A 23,361-nucleotide genomic window follows, 5' to 3' on the forward strand; every position below is an offset into this window, starting at 1 on the left:
TGAGATGGCGCCATGTGAGGTTGCTGCTCACTTTGCAGTAAATCAGACATCCCTAAGAGCCACCAATGACCTGCAGTCATGGTGATAGCCACACACTCCCACAAATTCCCATCTCTTCCCATAGGGAGTAGTATCCTCCAATGAGAACTATCTATTACGTGACTGACTTAGTTCGCATTTTTTTTGCACTGAAAAACACTTTTAAAAAAGCAATTTTTGAGGGGAAGCCATTTCTGGAGGTTTACAAGCCCTGTAATTTTTTTGTTAGGTTCATTCCCAGGTGTTATGGTTTTCGTTATTATGAAGAGGATCCTTTCTAAACTTCATTTTCTGACTGTTGCTGGTGTATAGAAAAGCTGAGGTTGGTTGTGGTTTTTCTTTATTTGGATATCTCATTGCACTCCCTTATTAGTTCTAATATTTTCTCAGCTGGTTGCCTCTGTTTTCCAGCTAGGTAATTATATTTTTTGTAAACAGTTTTTCCTCTTTCTTTTCTTGTATAATATTTGCTGTTGGTTTTCAATTTAGATGACAGGAATAATTTGTTTCTTGAAGGTTTGGTCAAAATTGTCTGTGACACAGATAACTTTTGGAGGGGAGGTGAAGGTTTGGATTACTGAGTTCTTTTTCCTTTTATTTTGATGATCTGGTTGGGTTTTTAAGTCAATTTCAGCAGTTTATGTTTTTTCATAAAATCCATTTTATTTTCAAATTTATTACACATTCACAGATTACATTTTCTTATTTTTTATGCATATATACACATACACACCCCAGTTCCCTGTCTATCCACTTCTCACTCCTCCCAAGCCCCCAAACAGGTAGTCACTATTACTGGTTTCTTGTTGAGTATTCTTCCACGGCTTCTTTTTTTTTTGGAAACAGGGTCTTGCTCTGTCACTCAGGCTTGAGTGTAAGTAGTGCAGTCTCGGCTCACGACAACCTCTGCTGCCCAGGTTCAAGCGATTCTCCTGCCTCAGTTTCCCAAGTAGCTGGGATCACAGGCGGACACCACCACACCTGGCTGATTTTTGTATTTTTAGTAGAGATGGAGTTTCACCATGTTGGCCAGGCTGGTATTGAAGTTCTGACCTGAAGTGATCCACCTGCCTCAGCCTCCCAAAGTGCTAGGATTACAGGCTGCGTCCGGCCACACAGCTTCTTTGTACGTAAAATAAAATGAATATATATATTATTTCCCTCCGTTTTCCACAAAAGATAGTAAATGCTATACGTTGTACATTCGGCATTCCTTTTTACAGCTGCAAGGTGTTCCAGTGTGTGGATCTGCAAATGCGTGTAACCAGTCTCCTAATGGTTACATTTGGGTGGCTTCCAAACTTGGTATTCAAACCATGGTACTGTTTCATCGTGTCTGTAGACTAAATCCTTAACACACCACACCAAGGGAACTCCATTTGTTATTTTGCTAAATGTTGCCAAATTGTCCTCCACAGAGGTTGTAGAGTTTGCATTCTACTAGTAAAGTACAAAAAAAGGGCCCATTTTCCCCAGGCAACTTGTATCAAACCTGTATCAAAATCAGACCAATTTTTCCTAATCTCTTAAAGTTTGTTTATTGAGGTACAATTTATATGCAGTAAACTCACCCTTTTTACCGTAAAGTACACAGTGTAATTTGAATTTGCATGTCTTTTAGTATAAGCATGATGAACTATTTTTATAATCACAGGAAGAGAGATTTTTAAACCCCAAAATGTAACGAATACAACATGTAAATAAGACTACTCAATTTGTACATTCTTATTTCTTTCAAATTCAGCAAATTTCATTCTTTCCTTTATCCTTTGGCAAATTCAGAGTATGCAGTGCAATACCAACTGATTTCTTAAAATGTGTTCCTGCCAATTTTGGAGAAGTACAGTGAGACAAATTGACTGTCAAGATGGAAAAGCTTAACTGGGAAGACACATTTATTGAATAATTGAAAGGGAGAGGAAATGCATTACCGATTAGCCACAAAAATGCCTGACGCCTAACCTGTGCCCCAGGAGACTCTTGTAAATGGGGAGTCATAAAACTGTTTCAGCCCCCAAAGTTCTTACCAGCTCAAACTCATCACAGCTTTGTTTATAGGTTGCAGTACTAGAGCAACGATGGACTGATTGCTCTCAGGGCTGGCTGAAGTGCAGTGTTCCAGCAACTCTTTGTAGCTTTACTGACCCTCTACACTTTCAGTCTGATGTACTTAAATATTTTAACTGAATCCTGGATTTATCATTACCTGTTTTGCTTTGAGACTTTTGCTTTTTAGGAGGCAGCATAGTATAGGTTGCAGAAAAGGCAGTTGGTGTTGGCAGAGTTGGGACTGGAACTCAAGCCCTTCTGGTTTACAAAACAAGGACGTGACTTCCAGCAACAAGTTCCTTCACTTCTCTGGGCATATTCCCTATCTGGTCAGAGAGTGTCGGATTAGCTCCTGCTACTCAAAATGTGATCCTCGCATCAGCAACCTCAGCCTTACCTAGAAGATCCTCAGAAAGGCAGAATCTAGAGCCGCATCCCAGAGCTGTGGAATCTGGATGGGAATTCTAATCAGATGTTCAGGTGATTTGAACATGCATTAAAGTTAAAGGAGTGCCGTACAGATTTGCAGGGTTCCCTGGAGAGGTTTGGGTCTTCCCTTCATCTCTGGTAGCTTGTTGGAGGTGGTGCTGACGGCCACAGCCTTGGCAGCACTCCTCATGTTCTAGCTGTGGTTGGGTTGAGATTGAGACAGTGAGGCAACAGAGGAGACAAGAAAGTCAATTCCAGTGGCCTTTGCAGGGCCTTGGGAAGCGAGCCCACGCCTGTAGGATGCCATCTGCAAGCTTGGCTGTGTTGTCCAAATTCTTGAGGCTCATTCAAGAACAAGGAGGTAAACAGAGTCAAGCTAGATATCTGTAGTACTTCCTTATGTGTCTCTGATGTGCCTCCTTACCGGCATAAGTAAGTGTGAATGATATCCTTTGAGTGGTGTCCTTTGGAAAAGGAAGCTTTCTTTCATTTGAGGGAGAAACTTTGGACAGTGATTTTTGGAGGGAATTCGAATGTATACTTACCAACATAGAAAGTATTTATTGATGTCTTCACCAGCCCAGTCTGGAGAAAACAGAGTAATACAAAAAGATTTTTTTTTTTTTTTTTTTTGAGACGGAGTCTCGCACTGTCGCCCAGGCTGGAGTGCAGTGGTGCGATCTTGGCTCACTGCAACCTCTGCCTCCCAGGTTCACGCCATTCTCCTGCCTTAGCCTCCCGAGTAGCTGGGACTACAGGCACCCGCCACCACACCCGGCTAATTTTTTTTATTTTTAGTAGAGGTGGGGTTTCACCATGTTAGCCAGGATGGTTTCGATCTCCTGACCTCGTGATCCACCCACCTCGGTCTCCCAGAGTGCTGGGATTACAGGCGTGAGCTACCGCGCCCGGCCTACAAAAAGATTTTTAAAAAGTGTTTCTGCCATTGTACCAAGCATAAAAATCCTAAATTAGATGTCAGTGTGAGAAGAGTCCTGCTCATGTACCTAGAACTTCTCGTTGGATGAAACCCCTCCTGTGTTTTGTGCTGTTAGGATTTCCGGGCTGTTCTTACTTTCTGTCCCAGACCTGACTCACAGGCCTGGATCGTGCATATGAAGCATGTGATTTTTCAGTGCCTTTGATAATAGCTTGCTGTGGGAAAATCCTGTGAAAGAAAAATGTGGGAAATTTTATGAAGACCCATGGAGAGACACAGAGCCGGATCCCTAACTGTGACATCTCTGGGCCTTCCTTCCTCATTGGATCCAGGAGCTTTGCTAGCTGGATGGGGACCTATCCACAGCAAGGGCTTGGGGTGCCCCTTCAGCCCTGAAGTTAGAAACGAAGGTTTTGAGAAGCCTTTCAATTTCAGCTTTATCCTAAGCAAAAATCTTCCCAGAAAGGTTGATAAGACAGCACTGGACAGAAATGTGCGTCAGAAGTCCAGAGTTACTTTTCATCAGCGCTTTGCCAAGTGCTCGGTCTTTTCATACCTCTGAAGCATGTGAAGAAGGCGGCTTTCTTCCCATCTCATTGGTGTTATTGTTCCAGGCTGTTTGGAGAGACTTGAAGATAGCCAAGTTCCTGTTAGCCAAAAATGTGCTTTGTTTATAAACCCAAGTTTTGTTTTTGCTTTTGTGCGTGTTATCAGTTTGATCTGTGTTACCAAAAGAACATTGAAAATAATGAATTGCTTTGATGAGAATTCCAAGGAATAATGGCAAACAAGTGTGTATATACAACAGTACGTAAACAGAAATATGTAAGCCGGGCACAGTGGCAGGCACCTCTAATCCTGGCTACCCAGGAGGCTGAGGCAGGATGATCACTTGAGCCCAGGAGTTGGAGCTATAGTGTACTGTGATTACACCTGTGAATATCAAGTACAATCCAGCCTAAACAACCCGGGGAGACCCCACCTCTAAAATAAAAAAACAGAAAACCCCAGAAATACACAGAACCAACAGGAATACCACATAATTTTCCCGTTTGATACAATGAGGTAAGAGGAGAAAGTTAACGCCCAGGGCAGTTCATTTAAGAATGCCTGAAAAACACCTTCATTTCAAAGGATGTTGTCATGTATTCTTTTTCTCTTTTGAAATTGTGTAGTACTAAAAGGATGCATCTTTTCAGCACAAAAATGTGGGAAGGATAATTTTCCCCCAGTTGTATACAAAAGTACTTACTCCCAAATGGGGCCATACTTTTCTATTGACTGTCCTATTGGTCTTTCATTATTCTGGTTTGAGATTTTTATGGAGTTTGGCTTATGGGGTAATCAAGCCATTCTACTAAATGTGGCCCTTAGATCTTTTGACCTTTGGAAGGAGTACATCTTTTACATCCATACAGGAGCAGCTGTTTTCTGTATTTCTTTCACGATTGTAGAATTACACTTAAATTTAATATCCAAGCTTAGTCTTAGTGTCCAGCACCCCTTCAACTTAGTTGAGTGGAGACCCTCATGTGGTCCAAGGGGACTTTCTTAAAAGCTCTAGCAAGTGTAGTTGACGGGAAACTTTATTTCAGTTCCCGTTTGCACCTTTGATCTCAGAAGTTGCTGGGATCAGGTGACGGGCATTAAGAGACCTGCCTTTTGACTTGGAAGTTGAGCACTTGCTAAACAAAAAATTATCTGTAAATGTCAAGTGTGTCCCTTTGGTCAAAATGGAAAGTGGGGAGGAAGGGAAGGCCAAGAAAAAACATCCGTGTGATGTTAAATAATGTTTGACTCATTTGCTATTGAAAACACTTCTCTTTTGTTATGTTCAACAAATGTATTTGTTTTAAAAGGGAAAAATCAACTTGTCAACTATTGTTTCTTAATTGTGATGCCATAAAAGACTTTCTGAAGATTAAGGAAAACATTCATTTCAGAATGTAGTCTAGGCTGCTGTTTTTTCTTATATAGAGACGGAGTCTCGCTACATTGCCCAGGGTGCTCTTGAACTCCTGGGCTCAAGCGATCCTTTTGCCTCAGCCTCCCGAGTAGCTTGGACTGTAGCACACGCCACCACACCTGGCTAATTTTTTTTTTTTTTTTTTTTTTTTTTAGAGTCAGGGTCTTGCTATGTTGCCCAGGCTGGTCTCAAACTCCTGGGCTCAAGCAATCCTTCCAACTCGGCCTCTCAAAGTGTTGGGATTACAGGTGTGAGCCCCTATGCCTGGCAGTAGGCTGCTTTCTTGAATGCAGTCTCCTCTGGCCGGTTGGCCTTTCTCTCCCCTCCCACACCCCCAGCGTCATTGCTGCCCATGGGCAAAGGCTGTTCCTGCATGTTTCTCTGTCCACCATTGGCTCCATTTGCTGTGGGCGCATACCCCCGCAGGTGGTGGAGACAAGGACCCAAGCCAGGAGGGTTGGTGCCAGGTCCTGTTGCTGGAGCTGTGTGATAGCCTTGGAGTTTGCTTTCCCTCCTTACGCCACACTCACATGTCGTTGCCTGTGGTTTTGTCTTTGCTCTCTCCCATGCAGATCCGGAATTAGGTGTTGGCACGCTACCAGAACATGATAGCCAGGATGCAGGGCCGATTGTCCCCAAGATATCGGGTCTAGAGAGAAGCCAGGAGAAGAGCCAGGACTGTTGCAAAGAGCCGATCTTTGAGCCTGTAGTGCTTAAAGACCCCTGCCCTCAGGTCGCACAGCCGATACCCCAGCCCCAGACGGAGCCCCAACTCCGAGCTCCTTCTCCGGACCCTGACTTGGTGCAGCGCACAGAGGCCCCACCTCAACCCCCACCTCCAAGTACACAGCCACCGCAGGGCCCTCCTGAGGCCCAGCTCCAGCCTGCCCCGCAGCCTCAGGTGCAGAGGCCACCCAGGCCACAGTCCCCCACCCAGCTGCTCCATCAGAACCTCCCACCTGTGCAGGCCCACCCCTCTGCTCAGAGCCTCTCCCAGCCATTGTCAGCCTACAACAGCAGTAGCTTAAGCCTCAACAGTTTAAGGTGAGTGGCCTGCTCTTCTTTGGCCTGACTTTTGCCCTCTCCTTGGGGATCAGGCGGGTGGGAATCGGGGAGGGATCCCTAGGGAGACTGAGGTTTCCTTGTTGGAAACATCATCCTTTTCTCTGAGACTAGAGACAGGGAATGGGGCTGTTGGGTGAGACTCGGGTCTCTTGGGAAAGGACAGGTTGGGATGGGTGGGTGGTGAGGACATTGTAAACAAGTAAAATATTTATGGGTGGGTGGTGAGGACATTGTAAACAAGTAAAATATTTATGGGGCCGGGCATGGTGGCTCAGGCTTGTAATCCCAGCACTTTGGGAGGCCGAGGCGGGTGGATCACGAGGTCAGGAGATCGAGACCATCCTAACACGGTGAAACCCCGTCTCTACTAAAAATACAAAAAATTAGCCGGGCGTCGTGGCGGGCGCCTGTAGTCCCAGCTACTCGGGAGGCTGAGGCAGGAGAATGGCACGAACCCGGGAGGTGGAGCTTGCAGTGAGCCGAGATTGCACCACTGCCCTCCAGCCTGGGTAAGAAAGCGAGACTCCGTCTCAAAAAAAAAAAAAAAAAAAATATTTATGGGCACTCGAGAATGGAGGCGGAAGGAGAGGAAGGCTTGGAAAGCCCTGGGCCAGGGAGACCCAGCAGCAGAGGGAGGCAGGGAATCGAAGCCTGGGGTCATGTCAGAGGCCACACAGTGTGAGCAGATCCTCTCAAGGGAGGCTCTTTGCCGCTGATGGAAGAAGTGTTAAAGAAAACTCGTCTCCCTGCAGCTCCAAAGGCAGGAAGATTGAGACCCAATGAGTATTCCAGTTTAAGGATTTTTTTTTTTCCATTCTGATTTACTTCCTCCTATGTGGGTCAGAGAAGTAGGGAAGAAACAAAACAAGCTGCATTTAGAGAATGTGAGAAATTTCTGTATGGAAATCCAGGCTCTCCTCTGTCTTGTTTTTGCCAAGTTACAAAGAAACGTCTAAAAAGCAGCACAGAGGAACACAGCAAAGAAAAGAGAGGCAGAAACCCAGTGTGCAGCACCAAGTAGAGCCAAGCCTTGGTGCCTCGGGGCTATAATTCTAACCCGGCACAGCTCTTGAGGCTGTGTGTCTTTGTTAATGTTTTCCTTTTGAAAACCTGGTGGCTTTGGTGGTTCCGTGCCTTGCTTTTTCCTAAAAGGGGAAAGCACAGTCTTTGGGAGGCAGGTTTCTTCCTTCCCCAAGGAGCCAGGCCCGGCTTCTGCCCCCTCAGCCGTTTCTGTGGCCTCCAGACCATAAAGTGATGTGAGAACGCAGGCACCTGGGTTTCACCTGTTCTTTGTGTGTCTTCATTTAAGAGGTAACAAGACAGATGCGGGGAACTCAGATCATCGCTTTTTTTTATTCCTTTTTGTTAAATGTTGCTTTATAGGAGATGTAGCTAGTGGAGGATGGAAGGTGGGGATTTTCTAGGGGCAGAGATGAGAATCTGGCCACAGGAGCAAGAGAGGCCCTGAGGTTTAGGCAGAATGAGCTGTCTTGACACCAAGATGCCCCACAGCCCTGAAGCAGCAGTTTCAGTTTGCTCTGTCTGCAGTAGCGATGGGAAAGTTTGCAGGAGTTGTGATTTCAGAAAGTGTGTGCGTACAGGGTGGATCTGTAAAGAGGAAGGGGCAAGAGAGACTGTGGTGAGGGTTTAGGGGAAGGAGGTAGGATTCTTTTAAAGAGAATACATTGCTTACCTTCTTTTATTTTTTCTTTTCTTTTTTTCTTGCTCTGATAGCAGCAGCAGAAGCAGCACTCCAGCGAAGACTCAGCCCGCCCCTCCTCACATCTCCCACCACCCCTCTGCCTCCCCATTCCCCCTCTCCCTGCCCAACCACAGCCCCCTGCACAGCTTCACACCCACCCTCCAGCCCCCCACACACTCACATCACCCCAATATGTTTGCCCCTCCCACTGCTCTGCCTCCTCCACCACCACTGACATCAGGAAGTCTGCAGGTGGCCGGACACCCGGCCGGGAGCACTTACTCAGGTAGGACGGAGAGGCCTGTGTGCTCGTGACCCGGACCCCCACCACCCCTTGCTGTGACCTCACCCTACCTATGTTGTCCCGATAGCAAGGTTGCATTTGCCTACAATTTTTTCCTTCCTCAAAGGCTCTCTGGCCTGAGGTCCAGCAAAAATCCCTGTCAGCACCCATACTAAGCTAGCTCAACCCCTGTGAATCAGACACTGCCCGAAGAGAGTGGGTTTGTTTGGAGTTAGGAGGCACTTCCAGCTAAATTCAGCCACTGAGTGGTCAGACCCAGGTAGTATGTCCCGTGTCGTCTGGGCTCCCCTGAGGGTGATGGAAGCGTCCCCAAGCCCATGTCTGTCTCGCTCCAGGATCTTAGATTGTGTCCTGGTTTAAGAGGTTTCTTTTCACTGGGCAGGGCAGGGCCTTCTCCTGTCTCCTTTGGAGGAGATGACACACTCTTTGTGACAATATATCCCAGAATTGTAAGGGCAGACCTCGTGTTAGGCACAGGGTCCTTGTCTCCTCACATGTGTTAATGAAGTCAAGTGTCCCAGTTTTGGTCCAGTGTAGCCATGTTATGCCGCTAATACAGAGAGCCATATAGCAGTAACTGACACTGGAAGAGGACATGCGAGCCCTGCCATGTGAACAGCTGACATTTATTAGTGTGCTGTCACGTTCCCGAGCACTTAAATGTGCAAATTGCATTAACCCTCAAAAATCAAACCCATGAGTTAGTCAATATTATTGTCCCTCTCTTGGAGATGGGAAAACTGGCCCTAAGATGGGTTATTCGCCATGCCCAGGGTCACTCAGCCAGTGGTGACAGCTGGAAATCAGACTCTGGCGTTTGGCCTGGAGTTTGTTCCCCAAATTGATAGACTGCCTGTCCCCGAAAGCTGGGAGACCAGCTAGAGAACAGGGAGACAGGGTGTGACCGGGCCTTGGTCTCCTCTGCTTCATTGATTGCCCCCGTTTATCTCAGGGCCCAGCCACACCCTGTCACCCCTGCCACTGTGTCATCAGCCCCGTATCCCTCCACAGGAAGGCACTCCGATGTCCTGTTCTGAAGGAAAAGGTGTCATCGTCTCCCTCTTCTCTTCCAGAGCAAGACATCTTGCGACAGGAACTGAACACTCGTTTTTTGGCCTCTCAGAGTGCTGACCGCGGGGCTTCCCTGGGCCCTCCGCCCTACCTGCGGACCGAGTTCCATCAGCACCAGCACCAGCACCAGCACACCCACCAGCACACGCACCAGCACACCTTCACGCCATTCCCCCACGCCATCCCGCCCACCGCCATCATGCCGACGCCAGCACCTCCCATGGTGCGTACCCCAGGCAGAAATGTGAGGATAAGTAGAGCACGACTCTTTTCTTTATGCAGCACGTGGGGCCGGGCTGGGCAGCGGGGCCACCAGAGATCGAATGGGGAGTGACGGCTGTTGGCTAGAGAGAAGGGAGTGTGTCCTAGTGCCCTGCCTCAGGCAGCTCTGACTTCAGGGGCCTAAAGTAGGAACTTCTTTCTAGGCAGTTGTATCCAGCACTGCAGGTGGAAATGATTCCATCTGCCCTCAAATGTCCAGTGTTGATGGCTAACTTCTTAAAGGGTTGTTTTGTTTTCTTGAGCATCCCGGGGGACTGTCACTGGGCAGAAAATGCACCTGTTTGTGCTTTGCACCAAGCGCTAGCACAGACATTCTTGCAGGATAATGGGGGTGAAGAAGAGAGAAGAGAAGGGAGAGAGACCTCTGCCAGAAGGCCGGGACTGCATTGGGTGCCACCTGTGCATTCCGATGGCTTCCCTAAACCCACTTTGCTGGAGGTGTTATATTTCTTGTGTTTGATGAGACAGTCCCTAATCTGGTATTGTGCTCTGTCAGCAAGTGTTCAGGGATCCCCGCAGGGACGGAACTCTCTGCCTTGGGGCAAGAGGAACCACTGGCCATGACATGGTCTTGGTCTTAACTGGGGGCTAGCACATGTCCAGAACCAGCGAGGAATTTTTTTTTAAAGTTAATAACCCTAATTAATAGTGCCATATTAGAATGCTAAATATTCTCAGAGTCCTGTCCAACAGTGAGTATTAGAATCATTTTTTACTTATTTAATGTTTAATATTTCAGGAAATACTGGATTTTAGGGCCATTACTATAGGCATTGTGAGAATAAATTGCATGATTTTAAAAGGAGTCCACTTCACCCAACTTTGCTTCCTCTCCTTCCTCTCCCTCCCCCATCTTGTTCAACTTACTTTTTAAAAATGTGTTTTTAAAGTTTGTTTTATAAATTTCATTTCAAGGAATATTACCAATGAGGCCTTGTGACCAGAAATATATTTTTAATAGCAAATCCTGTATCTCTTTTTTGGATGAACTATACTTCTCAACAATTAGATTTTGAAGATACTAAGATTTTGAGAAAGTTTTCTGCTGGACTGCGTGAGCTGTTTCACAAATTTAACCAAGGGTAGTTATAGCATCAATATGATGACATTATTTAGAGGGAACAATAGTATAGTCTTTTTCTGTTCAAATGAAAGGCTGTCTGGCCTACCCCAGATCACTTTGTATTTGGGTATAATACATTTCAGAAGACAGCTGCATGGCAAGACAGTTTTTCTGCCAAAGTGAAAATGAAAATAGGGGGAATTCACTGGGTAAATCAGACCAAATGCTCACCTCTCTCTGATTTATCTGGATAATTGGCTGTTCTCTCCTGTTTAGATGTTTGGTTCATGCCAATTTGTAGAAAGAAAATAGTAGGAAGAAAGGCATCCTAGTATGTGCAGAACTAAAACGTACCACTTGGTTTTTCACTTTGTTCTTCCATTTCTGTTGGCTTCTTGTCAGGGAGACTCAGGAGCGCAGAACGGTTTCGTATGTAATGAGGTTATTGGGTCCGATGACAGCTTAATGACAGGGAAGCTTTGTAGGGCCACCTCCACTGTAGCAGTGAACAAAAATGCAGATTAAGTAACTAGCTTTTGCTTTGATCCCTTTACAGTTTGACAAATACCCTACAAAAGTTGACCCATTCTACCGGCACAGTGTGAGTTTCATTACCATGCTACACATTGAATGTAACTGCTTTGCCATTTTTGTGCTCTTGCCACAGATCAGTCAATGACTAGCAGCCTTCCTTAATCATCTTTGCAAGAGTTCCCATTGCTCCTCGCCACTTTGGATGCTTGCTTTTGTGGTGTTTTGCTTTTGGTAAAGATGCAGTATCATCTTCTGAATCAAAAGATCATAAGCACTCCGAAGGCTTGAAAGCAGAGTTGCTCTTTAGTGGCAGTCAGGCATCTGTCCTGCAAAGTGAGGTGTCAGCAGTGGAGTCAGTAGAGTTCCAGGAGAGTCTGAAATCACAGCATTTCAGTCGTCAGTTGAAATGCCACTAACACAGAAGTTCTGGAATGCAACCTGAATTATTTCCTCTTAAATAGAAAGTCCCTTGTCTTTTTGACTCATGACTCTTCAACAAGTAGATTTTCATTTGCTCTAGACTAAATGTAGAACCTTCTTCCACATGGCTGGTATTGTTCTGTTGAGTTTGTTACAATGAAAAGTAAAAATATCACTTAATTAAAAGAAACTCCCAAAATTGAAATGAGTGATATTTTCTCTTTAAACTCATTCTCCTTTATTAAAAAAAAAAAAAAAAGCTTGTTTTATGCAATTTTAAGAGTACGTTCTGGAACTTCAATTGATTACACCCTAAGTAAGTTATATGTTCAGTTAACTTGTAAGACAAGAGCTTATTTTTATTCAAAGACCTTGAATATTTCCATGATATTTTGATGATGGGGTGAATACTGCATCATTTTTATCTGAAAATTTGCAAGTTTCTTTGCCAGTGATTTCTTTTTTTTTTTTTTTTTTTTTAATGAAACCAGAAAAAAGAGAAGGTTAATCATTGCTTGTAGCCATGTTGATTCACCATACTCAACTGTTCTTGCTTAGGTTTGTAGATAGTGTTATCATTTGAGAAGTGCTGCTTTAATAGATCAGCAAAGACTGAATTCATTCATACTCTGAACCAGATAATTAGATACCATGTTAGTCAAGAGGTTAGCTTAGAAGTCAAGGCTAGAAAATATTAGAAATCAATTGAGAATTATGTACTCTAGGGACATTTAGAAATAACATAAGATGAAAGACCTCTTCAAAAAGAAGTTAGAAAAGTGTATTTGAGTGATGCCTCCTCCCCCTCCCTCCCAACATGGTCCCCCCTGTTCTGCTCAGTACCAGGATACAAAAGCATATTTCACGGGGACACCCAAAGCCCAGTAGACCTATGGGTTTCCTCTTTGGGTCTGGCCCATGGATGGCACCATTCTGCCCTTACTTTGCTGATTTAAAGTAAGGACCAGCTAACAAAATAATTCAGGCTGGGCGCGGTGGCTCATGCCTGTAATCCCAGCACTTTGGGAGGCCGAGGCAGATGGATCACAAGGTCAGGAGATGGAGACCATCCTGGCTTACATGGTGAAACCCCGTCTCTACTAAAAATACAAAAAATTAGCCGGGCGTGGTGGCGGGTGCCTATAGTCCCAGCTACTCGGGAGGCTGAGGCAGGAGAATGGTGTGAACCCAGGAAGCGGAGCTTGCAGTGATCTGAGATGGCGCCACTGCACTCCCGCCTGGGCGACTGAGCAAGACTCCATCTCAAAAAATAATAATAATAATTAATACAGAAAATTGCGCGCCCAACAAGTGGCTCAGATTTACTTTCTAGGACCCACTGCGGTGCCTTCTGATATGCATATTCTACAATCCTAGGCCGAAGATGGAGAATAAGCCTGGAGGCCTGAATTTTTGGAAGATGTGTGTATTATTACTTAGGCGCTTCAGGTTTTTAGTCAGGGGGAGGAATAGTCAGCTGTATTTATGTTCTAAGAGGTCAATGATGGAATAAAGCAAAAAGTGGTAAGAACATCCAATTTTTAAATTGTAAACATTAAAGGGAAAATGCCCACCTGGAGGCAAAGTACTAGAAATTTGAGTGTGTTTCACTGGGGCATGTATTTAATTACTCAGCTTTATTCAGTGTACTGTGGGAGAGTGATTTCATATTAGGAGTTATAGTGGATAATATATGAAGTACCCAGTCTCCCCTGCTTTGGAGATTAGGACATTATAAGGGGAATTAAGATGCAATGCACTCAAGTAACTAAAACACAATTTTAGACTTAAAAGTAGTTTTAAATGAGGGCACTTGGCTTGCAATCGCTGTTTAAGTGGATTTAGTTCAATATCAATTAGTCTGAAAAACTTTGCTGCATCATTGAAGGGAGCAAAATGAAATAAAGACCAACAGAAAAAGGACGTGCCCTGAACATGGGATTGTGAAATGTGAATTTCAGTCATTACCAAAAATAACTAACACAAATACTTTATTAAGAAGAGCTTCAATTATTGTTGTAATTTTGACATGATAAACAACCACGAGGGTGGGGCATTATTTAAAATATTTGTATGGTGGCTTGATCACAGTAAATGGAACCAAACCAATAGGACCTCAAAAAGTTTAAATTTTTAGAAGGAAGGAAAGTTGTGTTTGCATTGTCTTCAGATTCTCTGTATTTCTTTCCTCAATTGTGTCCTTTTATAGGCTGTTGATTCAGGAAAATTCAGTCTTCATTCAGAATCATTCTTTTACCATCATAGAGTGGACTCCTACGTGAAGGGCTTGACTTGAGTATCCTGCAAAGAGCTTGTTCATTTAATAGCAGATACCATTCAGAAGTGGCCATAAAAACTCAGACTTCATATGTTAATACGGAAGTGCTTTGAGTACCTGAGACTTAAACAAGAGCAACTGAAAGCTCAGTAGTGATATTCCAGACTCGGGTTATTTCTGTGCAACTAGAATCCATCTTCTAGACAGATTGGCAGCTCCATTTAAAGTATACATCAAGTCGTTTTATTTTACCCTTTCACAAATATTTGTCATCATTTTAGATGAGGGAATTTTATTGTCCCCTGGAACTGCCACTTCTACAACAACCTAATGAAGCAAGGATTGTGAATATGCTGTCATTTCCTCAAACTATTAAAAGTCTGAAAGTACTAATTGAGTTTTAATGGTATAAAATCCTGGCACTCATGAAGACTTCTTTTTCTTCCCCTTTTTTTTTCTTTTTTCTGCCTTTTTTCCCCCTCTAATTAACTTGTAATTTTCTGGGCATCTTACTTGGCTCAGGATCCCTCCTGTTTTTGAAATGCATTAAAATCTCCAATCATTTAGGACTTCTATCTGATTTAACAATTAATAATTAGAAAAGCTCCCTTTCTAATGATGCCCTCACCCAGGATGTCATTTGCTGGCTGATTGATCCTGAACTACTTTTAACTTTTTAAGTTACACATTCGTGGCACATCTGTGTGATCATTCCATCATGGCTTCTTAACTAATAGCATCAAACTGAGATTACGTGTCTTGCTCATGTTGATGTCTTTCTATGGGACGGGAATTTGAATATGTCACTTGCCTCCTACTAAAATCTTTTTTCCCCCCTCTCCATCTTTGGCCACAGCTCTTCCATTCCTATCCTCCTGCAGTGTCGGGCATCCCCCCTATGATCCCACCCACTGGCCCTTTTGGTTCACTACAAGGAGCATTTCAGCCGAAGGTAAGAAACCTCACAATGAAAACACACAGGCATGTGTCTAAGTGGCGTCCCGGGCCAGGCGTGCAGGAAGTTCTGCGTCCTCTTGCCTGTGCAGTGACTCACTAATCAGGTCCTAAGTGACCACTGGGATTAGAGTGAGCCTATTTTTTTTTTTTCCAAGTCCGTTTAGTTTTAAATGGCTGTGAAAATTTACTTTTCAAACTGTACTACCCAGGTAATCTCAGTTAAGCTAAGATTTCTTGTGCTCTTCAAAATATACATAATATTTATTTTTTTACTACCAATATCGTGGACGTAACTTCTGGTCGAGAATTCTGTGAAATATCAGACACATGTGCGCCAGGTTGTTCCTCAGGTGTATGTAATTAGTAAAGACACAAAGCTGGGTCCTTATTGATTTTAGTAGAAGTGGGGATAAAGGCTTCAGGTATATGTAATTAGTAAAGACACAAAGCTGAGTCCTTATTTACTTTAGTGGAAGTAAAGGTTCCACAACTAAAACTGTATCCTATGAATTCTCCTCATTCTCCTTCATTTCCCTCACCAACCCCATCGGCTGCTAACAGGGTCTGCCCGTAGGTGGGGTGGTCGCCTCCCATTTTGGTCCTCCTTCCTTTCTCCCTCTCTCTCTCTCAGCCATCCCACCCCTGCCATGGTTACGCTGGCCAAGGCCAAGACTTTGTCATCAGTTACTAACATCCTAGTGTGAAATTAACCTTTCATCCTTTATAAAAATTAAATTCTGTCCTACCTAGTCAGTAATAATGCCGTCCAGCGTTGGCTACAGCTGTCTCTAAAGGTCAATATTGAAGAGTCATTCTCGAAACACTCTCTTTTTAAATATACTTACAGTTTCTATTTTACTTTCACATAAAAATAAAAAGAGCTGTACTTTCATATGGGTAACCATTCTCAGACTTTAAGATATTCTGCTGTGTGTCATTGGGTTTTCTTTTTTCTTTTCCCCCGCATCTCATTTCTAAGGTAAAACAGTTTTGGGCCGGAGTCTTCCAGGATAAGCACATAACTGCATTTCCAAAGATGTGTTTCATTACAACTAGGGACAGGAAAAGAATTAAAAGGCATTAGAGGTGGGGTCCCCCCCTTCAAAATCACCTGCATTGAATTGCATTGAATTCAGTTCATCTATTGAATTTGCCTGCATTGAATTGCAGCCTATATGCAAGGTTACAGATACACAGAGCTTTTATGATGGCCTCGTTAAACACCTCCTGTCTGGAGATAAAATGATGGTGATTTTAAACTCCTTCCCCCAGTCTGCACTTCACTACTCCCTCAGACCCTGGTCTGTCCCCTCTAAGTAACACCAAATCTCTGGGGCCTCCCCAAACAGACTGGTAGGTCATTTAATAAATTAGACTATTTCCCTCACTCACAATTATCCAATCACACAGAAAACTACATCTGGGCAAGAAAGTGTCTCTCCTGGTGTTGAAATAGGCCTTTCCAGGCCATCGTCCTGATTGAATATGTAGATTGCAGTTCATTAGTGGAGTTCTTCATATGTATGCAAATCAGGCTGTTAACAACTCCAGCTTAATTGTTAGTTGTACTGCAGCTGATTGCTTTTCTTTCTTTCATTCTTTTTCCCCCCTTCTCCTTGTAGGCAAGCTTCGTGCCTAAACTTGGGCTCTTTTTCCCCACGAGTTTAACTTCCTGGTGTGGGGGGTGTTCACAGAAGTTGTGATTTCTTCCATAAAATAACTGGTGTTGTCTCCTGAATCCTTTCCCACTAGAAAGTAGTGATTGTGCCCAAAGTAGGCTTTTTATTGTTGCTAATTCAAAGGACAGAAGCTCACAGATAAGGTTAAGATTATTAGTAATATTTGAGAATGGTGGTGGGAATAGGTAAGAGCAAGCGGAATTGCTTTAGAAATCATCGAAGAGCAGATCCACAAGGTCCCTGAATTAGGGTCTCTTGTCCCATTTCCACCACTGCTAATGAGTAATTACTGAGTGTAATTCCTTGTTATTGTCTACCAGTTAAAACTGAGAGCTTAATGTCTGTAAAGTACTTTCAGTTATTCTGATGAGAAACACCTGATACTGCCAATTATAATAATGTTCACTTAAGCATTTCTTGGAATGTTTGGTGATTAAGCAAAAAAACAATGGCAGTCCCTGCCACGGGTCCATTCGGAGGAAGAGGAGTTCCAGGACAGCATTTACGTTTGTTGCTTCTCTTTTTTCGTCCTGTGCTTTTTATTGCAGTGAAATGTTCTGGGGACCTCTCTCTGCTTTTAGATGCCATTGCTGGAGAGAGCAAGCTGTGGTCAGGCCCCCTTGAGAAAGAGCATGTGTGGTCCCTGAGAAAAATGAATCTTGCGTTTCAGAAGGAAACAAATGAAGTTTGGCTTCTCTCATTTAGGAGGAGGGAAGGATCTTGCTTTCATGTCACTTGTTTTGTGCTTCCTAAGTAAGCTGTGGTCTAATTAATTTGTAGACATCCAACCCTATCGATGTCGCTGCTCGGCCTGGGACAGTCCCACACACTTTACTCCAAAAGGACCCGAGGGTACGTGCAAAGTCAGGCTTGGTCTCAGGTAACACCAGGGTGTGTGTGTTTGCACGGGACAGCCAGCCCGGTGCTCACATCTTCCTTAGCTCCTTTGAGCGAGCTGCTGTTTCAGCTGTTCTTCTAGTTTGTGGAAGAAAATGCCAATCAATCACTCTTAGAAAACACAGTCTCTCCTGCTCGCTGCGAGCATAGGACACAAAGAGACCGACTTGCCGATGGGAGAAAAGAGGAATGAGTTACGGTCTGAGCCCAGAAATTGGACAGTGTCAGCTTGTATAGTTTTTACTTAACCAGTCTTCTCTGTCTGTATCTCCTTAAATTGTCTTACACAAATGAAGTAGCTACAGAATGTTTTGAATGGAAAAGCACTAAGGCGCTTTTCTTCCTGGAAGTCAGGCTACACATCCCCCCCTTGCCTGGGGTCAGGAAGTTATTGTACTGCACAGCTCTTTGGCCCTCTATTTTTAATGTGCTAGGGATCCTTTTGTACTCTAGAGCTAAATAAAATATCCATTATGCTTTGGTTATGTTGTTTATTCATAATTTATTACCACTGCCTGCTTCCAAAAAAGGAATTTGAAGCTATACGATAGATATAATCTTGCCTCATTGATTGTTATTTATGGTCATCTTTATACGAAATATGAAAAAATCTTTAACAATATTGTCTTTCTACCTACATAAGGGCAGTCAGAAATTGATAACCAGAGTTAGATAGAAGTTTAAAATGACTCACCTGTGTAAGTATGTCATGATGTGTAGTGAACTTCTGGAAAATGCCTAATAGCTATAAGTAATGTAAAGTCATCAGTGTAAGCGTATTGGTAAAGAGAGCCTAATTCTACTGGATGGATGGAAAGGACACCTCTCCCCAGACACCAGTTAGTAGACAGCTTTAAAAGCCTGGGGTCTGAAGGCCATTCTCCCTCAGACCTACCCGGTGTGGTTTAGAGCTCAAAACAGTGAAACTCCTGGTGTGTGATGTGAGCAAATCATGTTGCCAGAGGGCACGTTGCTATCGATTAAACTTGTACAGGGGCTTGTCAGCGTAGATGTACCAAGGCTTGTGAAGTGGGGGAGGGGACACTTGGCACTTTTGATAGTGTGAAAATGGGTTAATTATTCTCTAAAAGGGCTTCATTTAAAAGTAAAATTCTAACATTTTAATTTCCCCTCCTAATGAAGCACTACAAATTTGTTAATTAGAGCAATTGTTTGAGTGACAGGCATGTAACCAAGTTGTCATTTTCTCTTCACAGTTGACAGATCCTTTCAGACCTATGTTAAGGGTAAGAAAGCTTCTTATAGAACTGTTTTGCAACCTCTGTTTGACTCCCTGTGGGTTAAAAATACAAGTCTATTACAAGGAAATAAGCCATAGAAATGTTAGAGTAAGACATTGGAGTGACGGTGATTGGGTTTTTCAGATAGTGTGATTGAAAACGGCCTAAATTGTTTTGCTTTGACCGTTGGAGGCCATTGGCTTTTTTTTTTTATCTCTACAACAGAGAAAAGTCAACGAGTCCGATCTCTTGTTAGCAGTTCTGGTAAAAGGTTTGACTAGTTGGAACTTAAGGGGAAAGACTGAAGCTATAGGCTGAAGTTAGTCTCTCTTGCACTTAGAAAATATGTAGCTGGGTCCATTTATTTTGGCTGGTGGCTCCCTCTTTCTATACTAAGTGACATTGACTTGCCATAGCCGTTTGACCTCCTTTTAAGGTGCAGGAAGGAGATACTATAAGCATCTGGTTTGTTAACATCTTGCTTAAAGCAAATTGTTCTCGAGGTCTGGAGAGTGGCCAGTGTGATGACCTCTAAATGAATCCTGGTGGTTGGGGGTAAGACAGATATGATGAATTGTTGGACAGAAGATGGGTGGACAGCAGATTTCCTTCTATACATAACTCATTTCTAGGGCATATAATCAGATAATTTGATTTCTCAAGAGGAAAAAGGAGAATTGTGTCATCACTTAGGTGAGGCAGTATATTATTTGTGATTTCCAACTACCCATAATTTCATTGCAAGAGAAGAGAACTGACCCAGACGTGCATTTAAGTATATATTTTCAGAACTAACTCCATACTGTAGAAACCAGAAGCTTCTGTTCTTCGCCGATGGGGAATGAGGCTGTGTTTTCTTCTCATCATCTATCCAGTAGTCACTGAGCGCGCACGCCGAGCTTATGGGTAGATTACTTAGCAGAAATGAAGTGAAAAGGTGGTCCCTGCCCGCTGACTGGTAGAAGAGAATACACTCACAGCACTCCACTCCTTATAAAGCAAGACATGAAATAATTGGAGAGATATGGATTCAAATTCAACCCCAGAGGGTGGAGGATGGACTTGAGATCTGCAGAGGCCTAGAGAACAGGAAGGAAGGAATGTTCTTCTCTTTCTTTCTTTAAACTTAGGAACAGTGCCCACCAACACGAATGGGTAGTTGACTCTTAGCATTTACGGTAACTGGGCTTCAATCAAAATGTGAATTTCTTTGTACCACTTTGGGGGTTAAAATAAAAACCACCACGCTCTTGGGGGAGGTTAGGACAGGTTCTGTACCCTCTCTTATTTTGATTTGACTCACAGACATTCACTAATGAGCTCTTCTGAACAGCTGATTTGCATTATAGCATGGCAGCATTTGTTAAGTAGGGCTTCCCACTCTACCAGGTCTGCCAGCTGGCACCAGAAAAGAAAGAGAAGAGACACAGAGTGGGATTCAGGCTTTTGCCATCTTGTCCTTGGTAACCGGGGAGGCCCTTGTCAATGTGGTTTTCTGAGTAGCAAGCCCACGTGGGGAGAGAGGGGGAGCTGGCTGTGACTCCCTTATGACTGGGCGCTGGAGAGCTGCTGATGGAAGGCACTTGGAGAGTACAAAGCACTCTTGTTTCATGAAAAAAGCCTCTGCAGCCAAAATCTGCTGAAAGCTTTGGGGAAATTGAAGGTGGTTTTCTCTGAAATGTCTTCCTCCTAACCACGTTGCTCTTTCTTGTTCCAGAAACCAGGGAAGTGGTGTGCTATGCATGTTCACATCGCCTGGCAGATTTACCACCACCAACAGAAAGTCAAGGTCAGTCCGACCTTCCTGGTGTAGGGAAGAATGGGATGGGCATGTGAGTGTGTGATGTGCTCGGGAGAACCTGATTAAGGAGGCATTTAAAACACATTTTACAGATCCATAGTTAGGAAGGATCAAGCCCCTCTTGGAAAAGCTACTCAGAAGTCTTATTTATTTGTTTTTTCCTAGAGTCAGGGTCTCACTCTGTTGCCCAGGCTGGAGTACAAGGGGACAATCATAGCTCACCACAGCCTTGAACTCCTGGGCTCATGTGATCCTCCCACCTCAGTCTCCCAAGCACCTGGGATTTTAGGCAAACAAACACCACCATGCTTGGCTAATTTCTTGATTGTTTTTGTAGAGATGGGGGTCTCACTGTGTTGCCCAGGCTGGTCTCAGACTCCTGGCCCCAAGCAATTCTCCCATCTCAGCCTCCCAAGTAGCTGGGCTTGCAGCCAGCTCGGAAGTCTTACTGTTAATTAGGGAAACCACCAGTGAAATTACAAAACAAAAGCAAACTGATAATGCCCTGGGGTTTTGTTCCCCTTTTTTATAATTTTGTCATTTTATTGATCCAAAAGGCTTGAATATGGATTAAATGCTAAAATAAAGCTTTTGGAAATAAAATTATAGTGACCAAGAATTAGAACACAGAAAATACTTTGCATCTGAGAAGAGCTACAAATGAATGTTGGGTTTGGGTTTTTGTAAAAATAGTGACTGGTGCATTCTTTTCATTTTATGGCTGTGGGAAAATGGTAGAGTCATATATGCCCTATATGAAGATGATGCCACTGAACTGTCTGTCATTGGTCCTCCTGATGGTCAGTGCCAGGGGTTGGAATACAGTCAGTACTTGCAGGAGCCACGTTCTGGCCAGTTACCTCACTGTCCAAAGATGATTTTTCCTTTTTGTCTATATTTTCATCATAGGGATGAACATATTCCATGTTCTGCTAGAGCCTTTATGACTCAGTAGGGGAGAGATCAAGAACTTCTGCAAGTCCCTGGATACAGCATCAGCACTTGGCTTAGGGAACAAAGTAACTGACAAGTCTGTATTTTACACTCTGGGTATTTATAGGCTATGTTACGATGCCTGCAAAAATGGGAGCAAACAAGCAATCAAATAACTCCAGTAAGCTTCATTTAATCCATTTCTTCATGAACAAGCTTTTAGTCCTAACAGCATTTGGGAGTTCTCATGAAAGAAATACAGGAGACCAATGAGCCAGGAGATAGATAGAGCTCTTCATCACAGAAGAGAAATGTTTTTAAAAGGGTTCCGTGATTTTTAAAATAAAACAAACAACCCAAGTTCCAGCCACTCTAGAAGCTGAGGCAGGAGAACCCCTTGAGCCTGGGAGTTTGAGTCCAGCCTGGGCAACATAGCAAGATCCCATCTCTAAAAAAAAAAATGAGTAAAAAATAAAAACCCAGTTAAAAGTTAAGATGCAAACCTCAGTAAATGAGGTCACTAAGATATTTTGCTTTGGTTGTCAGATACTGCTCTTTCTTATAACATGCCATCAGTGAGTTTCGCTCATTTGTACTTTACTTTATCGTTAGGGGAAGTTTAATTGGAAGCCTTGTGATCTAAGAAAATGTATGTGCTTTGAAGAGCTAACTAGATTTTGATGATTAGTTCAATTCAGTTTTTGTTCTGGTTGATGTGGTTAGTGGAACGGTAGGTAAAGCACAACTTCCTTGTAACTTCTTTGGTTAAAAGCGATGAGGGATGTTGCACGTGCCACTTTAGCAACTTCTTTCCCATAAAAGTGTCCCCAGTGACTTAAACTTTCATTATCCCAATTCAATTAGAAAGACCTCTTGAACATGAGATAACTTCGTTCATCTTCCCTTTTCAGCAAACTGCTTGTAATCCCCAAGCTTCATTTTGCTTCATGGCCCTAAGTTGTGGTTAATGGAACTGTGCTATGTACCATGCAATATTAGCACTAAATAATTTGGCCACCAAATTAAAGGAGGTATTCAAAAGAATTTTATAGATTCATAGTGAATTAGAAGCTTGGTTTTGAGGCTTGGCTATTACTTGATAGTGGGATTTTCATTATAGCATTCCCGGTAGATTTGAGCAGAAATTGCATCTTTCCTTTCTCTGTAACATTCATTTACGCATTATTTTAGTTGCTCACCCGGTATTTATTGAAAGAGCCTACGCCTGCAAGTTCCTTACTGTGCTGGGCTGGGGGCCTGCGTCCTTCCTAGAGGCTAGTTGCTTAGAGTTCAGTAATGAGCATCAGTTGTGTGTAAAAAGTGAGGAAAGTGTGTGTACCCTCTTAACGGGTGGTGTCACTTCCAGCTGGAGGTGCACGGGTAGCTTTCGCTTTCAGTAGGGGTGATGGGTGAGTGGGACGTTGCCTTCAGCAGTAAAGGAATAGCAGACTTCCCTGTCTCAGATCCTCATGCCATGCTGTGTCAATATAGATGCCCCCTCATGGGGCTTTGCTGTTGTACAGCAGGGCAAGGATCCCTCAGGACATGAGGGAGATTGAGCTGAGGCTAGAATGGGGCTAAAGGGGCTGAGAGCATCAGATCAGATGAGTAGCCAGGGAGCTCAGAAGAGTAGCCAGGCACGATGGCTCACACCTCTAATCCAAGCACTTTGGGAAGCCAAAGCAAGCACTTTGGGATCGCTTGAGCCCAG

The 23,361-nt window shown here is 43.7% G+C and overlaps 1 protein-coding gene across 9 annotated transcripts in view; it reads left to right on the forward strand.

Annotated features, from left to right (window-relative positions):
* The window catches only part of AUTS2 (activator of transcription and developmental regulator AUTS2), a 1,235,532-nt gene that overhangs the window by 1,199,245 nt on the left and 12,926 nt on the right, over positions 1 to 23,361 (forward strand). The window contains exons 7-14 of one of the 9 annotated variants that reach the window (XM_055292935.2): positions 5,996 to 6,467; positions 8,223 to 8,476; positions 9,568 to 9,788; positions 11,467 to 11,511; positions 14,999 to 15,094; positions 17,559 to 17,630; positions 18,893 to 18,922; positions 20,634 to 20,705. In XM_055292935.2, the coding sequence (XP_055148910.1) occupies positions 5,996 to 6,467; positions 8,223 to 8,476; positions 9,568 to 9,788; positions 11,467 to 11,511; positions 14,999 to 15,094; positions 17,559 to 17,630; positions 18,893 to 18,922; positions 20,634 to 20,705 (1,262 nt within the window). Of the gene's footprint in view, positions 1 to 5,995; positions 6,468 to 8,222; positions 8,477 to 9,567; positions 9,810 to 11,466; positions 11,512 to 14,998; positions 15,095 to 17,558; positions 17,631 to 18,892; positions 18,923 to 20,633; positions 20,706 to 23,361 lie in introns of all 9 variants that reach the window. The other 8 variants (XM_055292933.2, XM_055292934.2, XM_055292938.2 and 5 more) reach the window with 8 other exon arrangements.

This window comes from Symphalangus syndactylus, chromosome 9 (assembly GCF_028878055.3).
Source record: "Symphalangus syndactylus isolate Jambi chromosome 9, NHGRI_mSymSyn1-v2.1_pri, whole genome shotgun sequence".
Lineage (NCBI taxonomy): Eukaryota > Metazoa > Chordata > Mammalia > Primates > Hylobatidae > Symphalangus > Symphalangus syndactylus.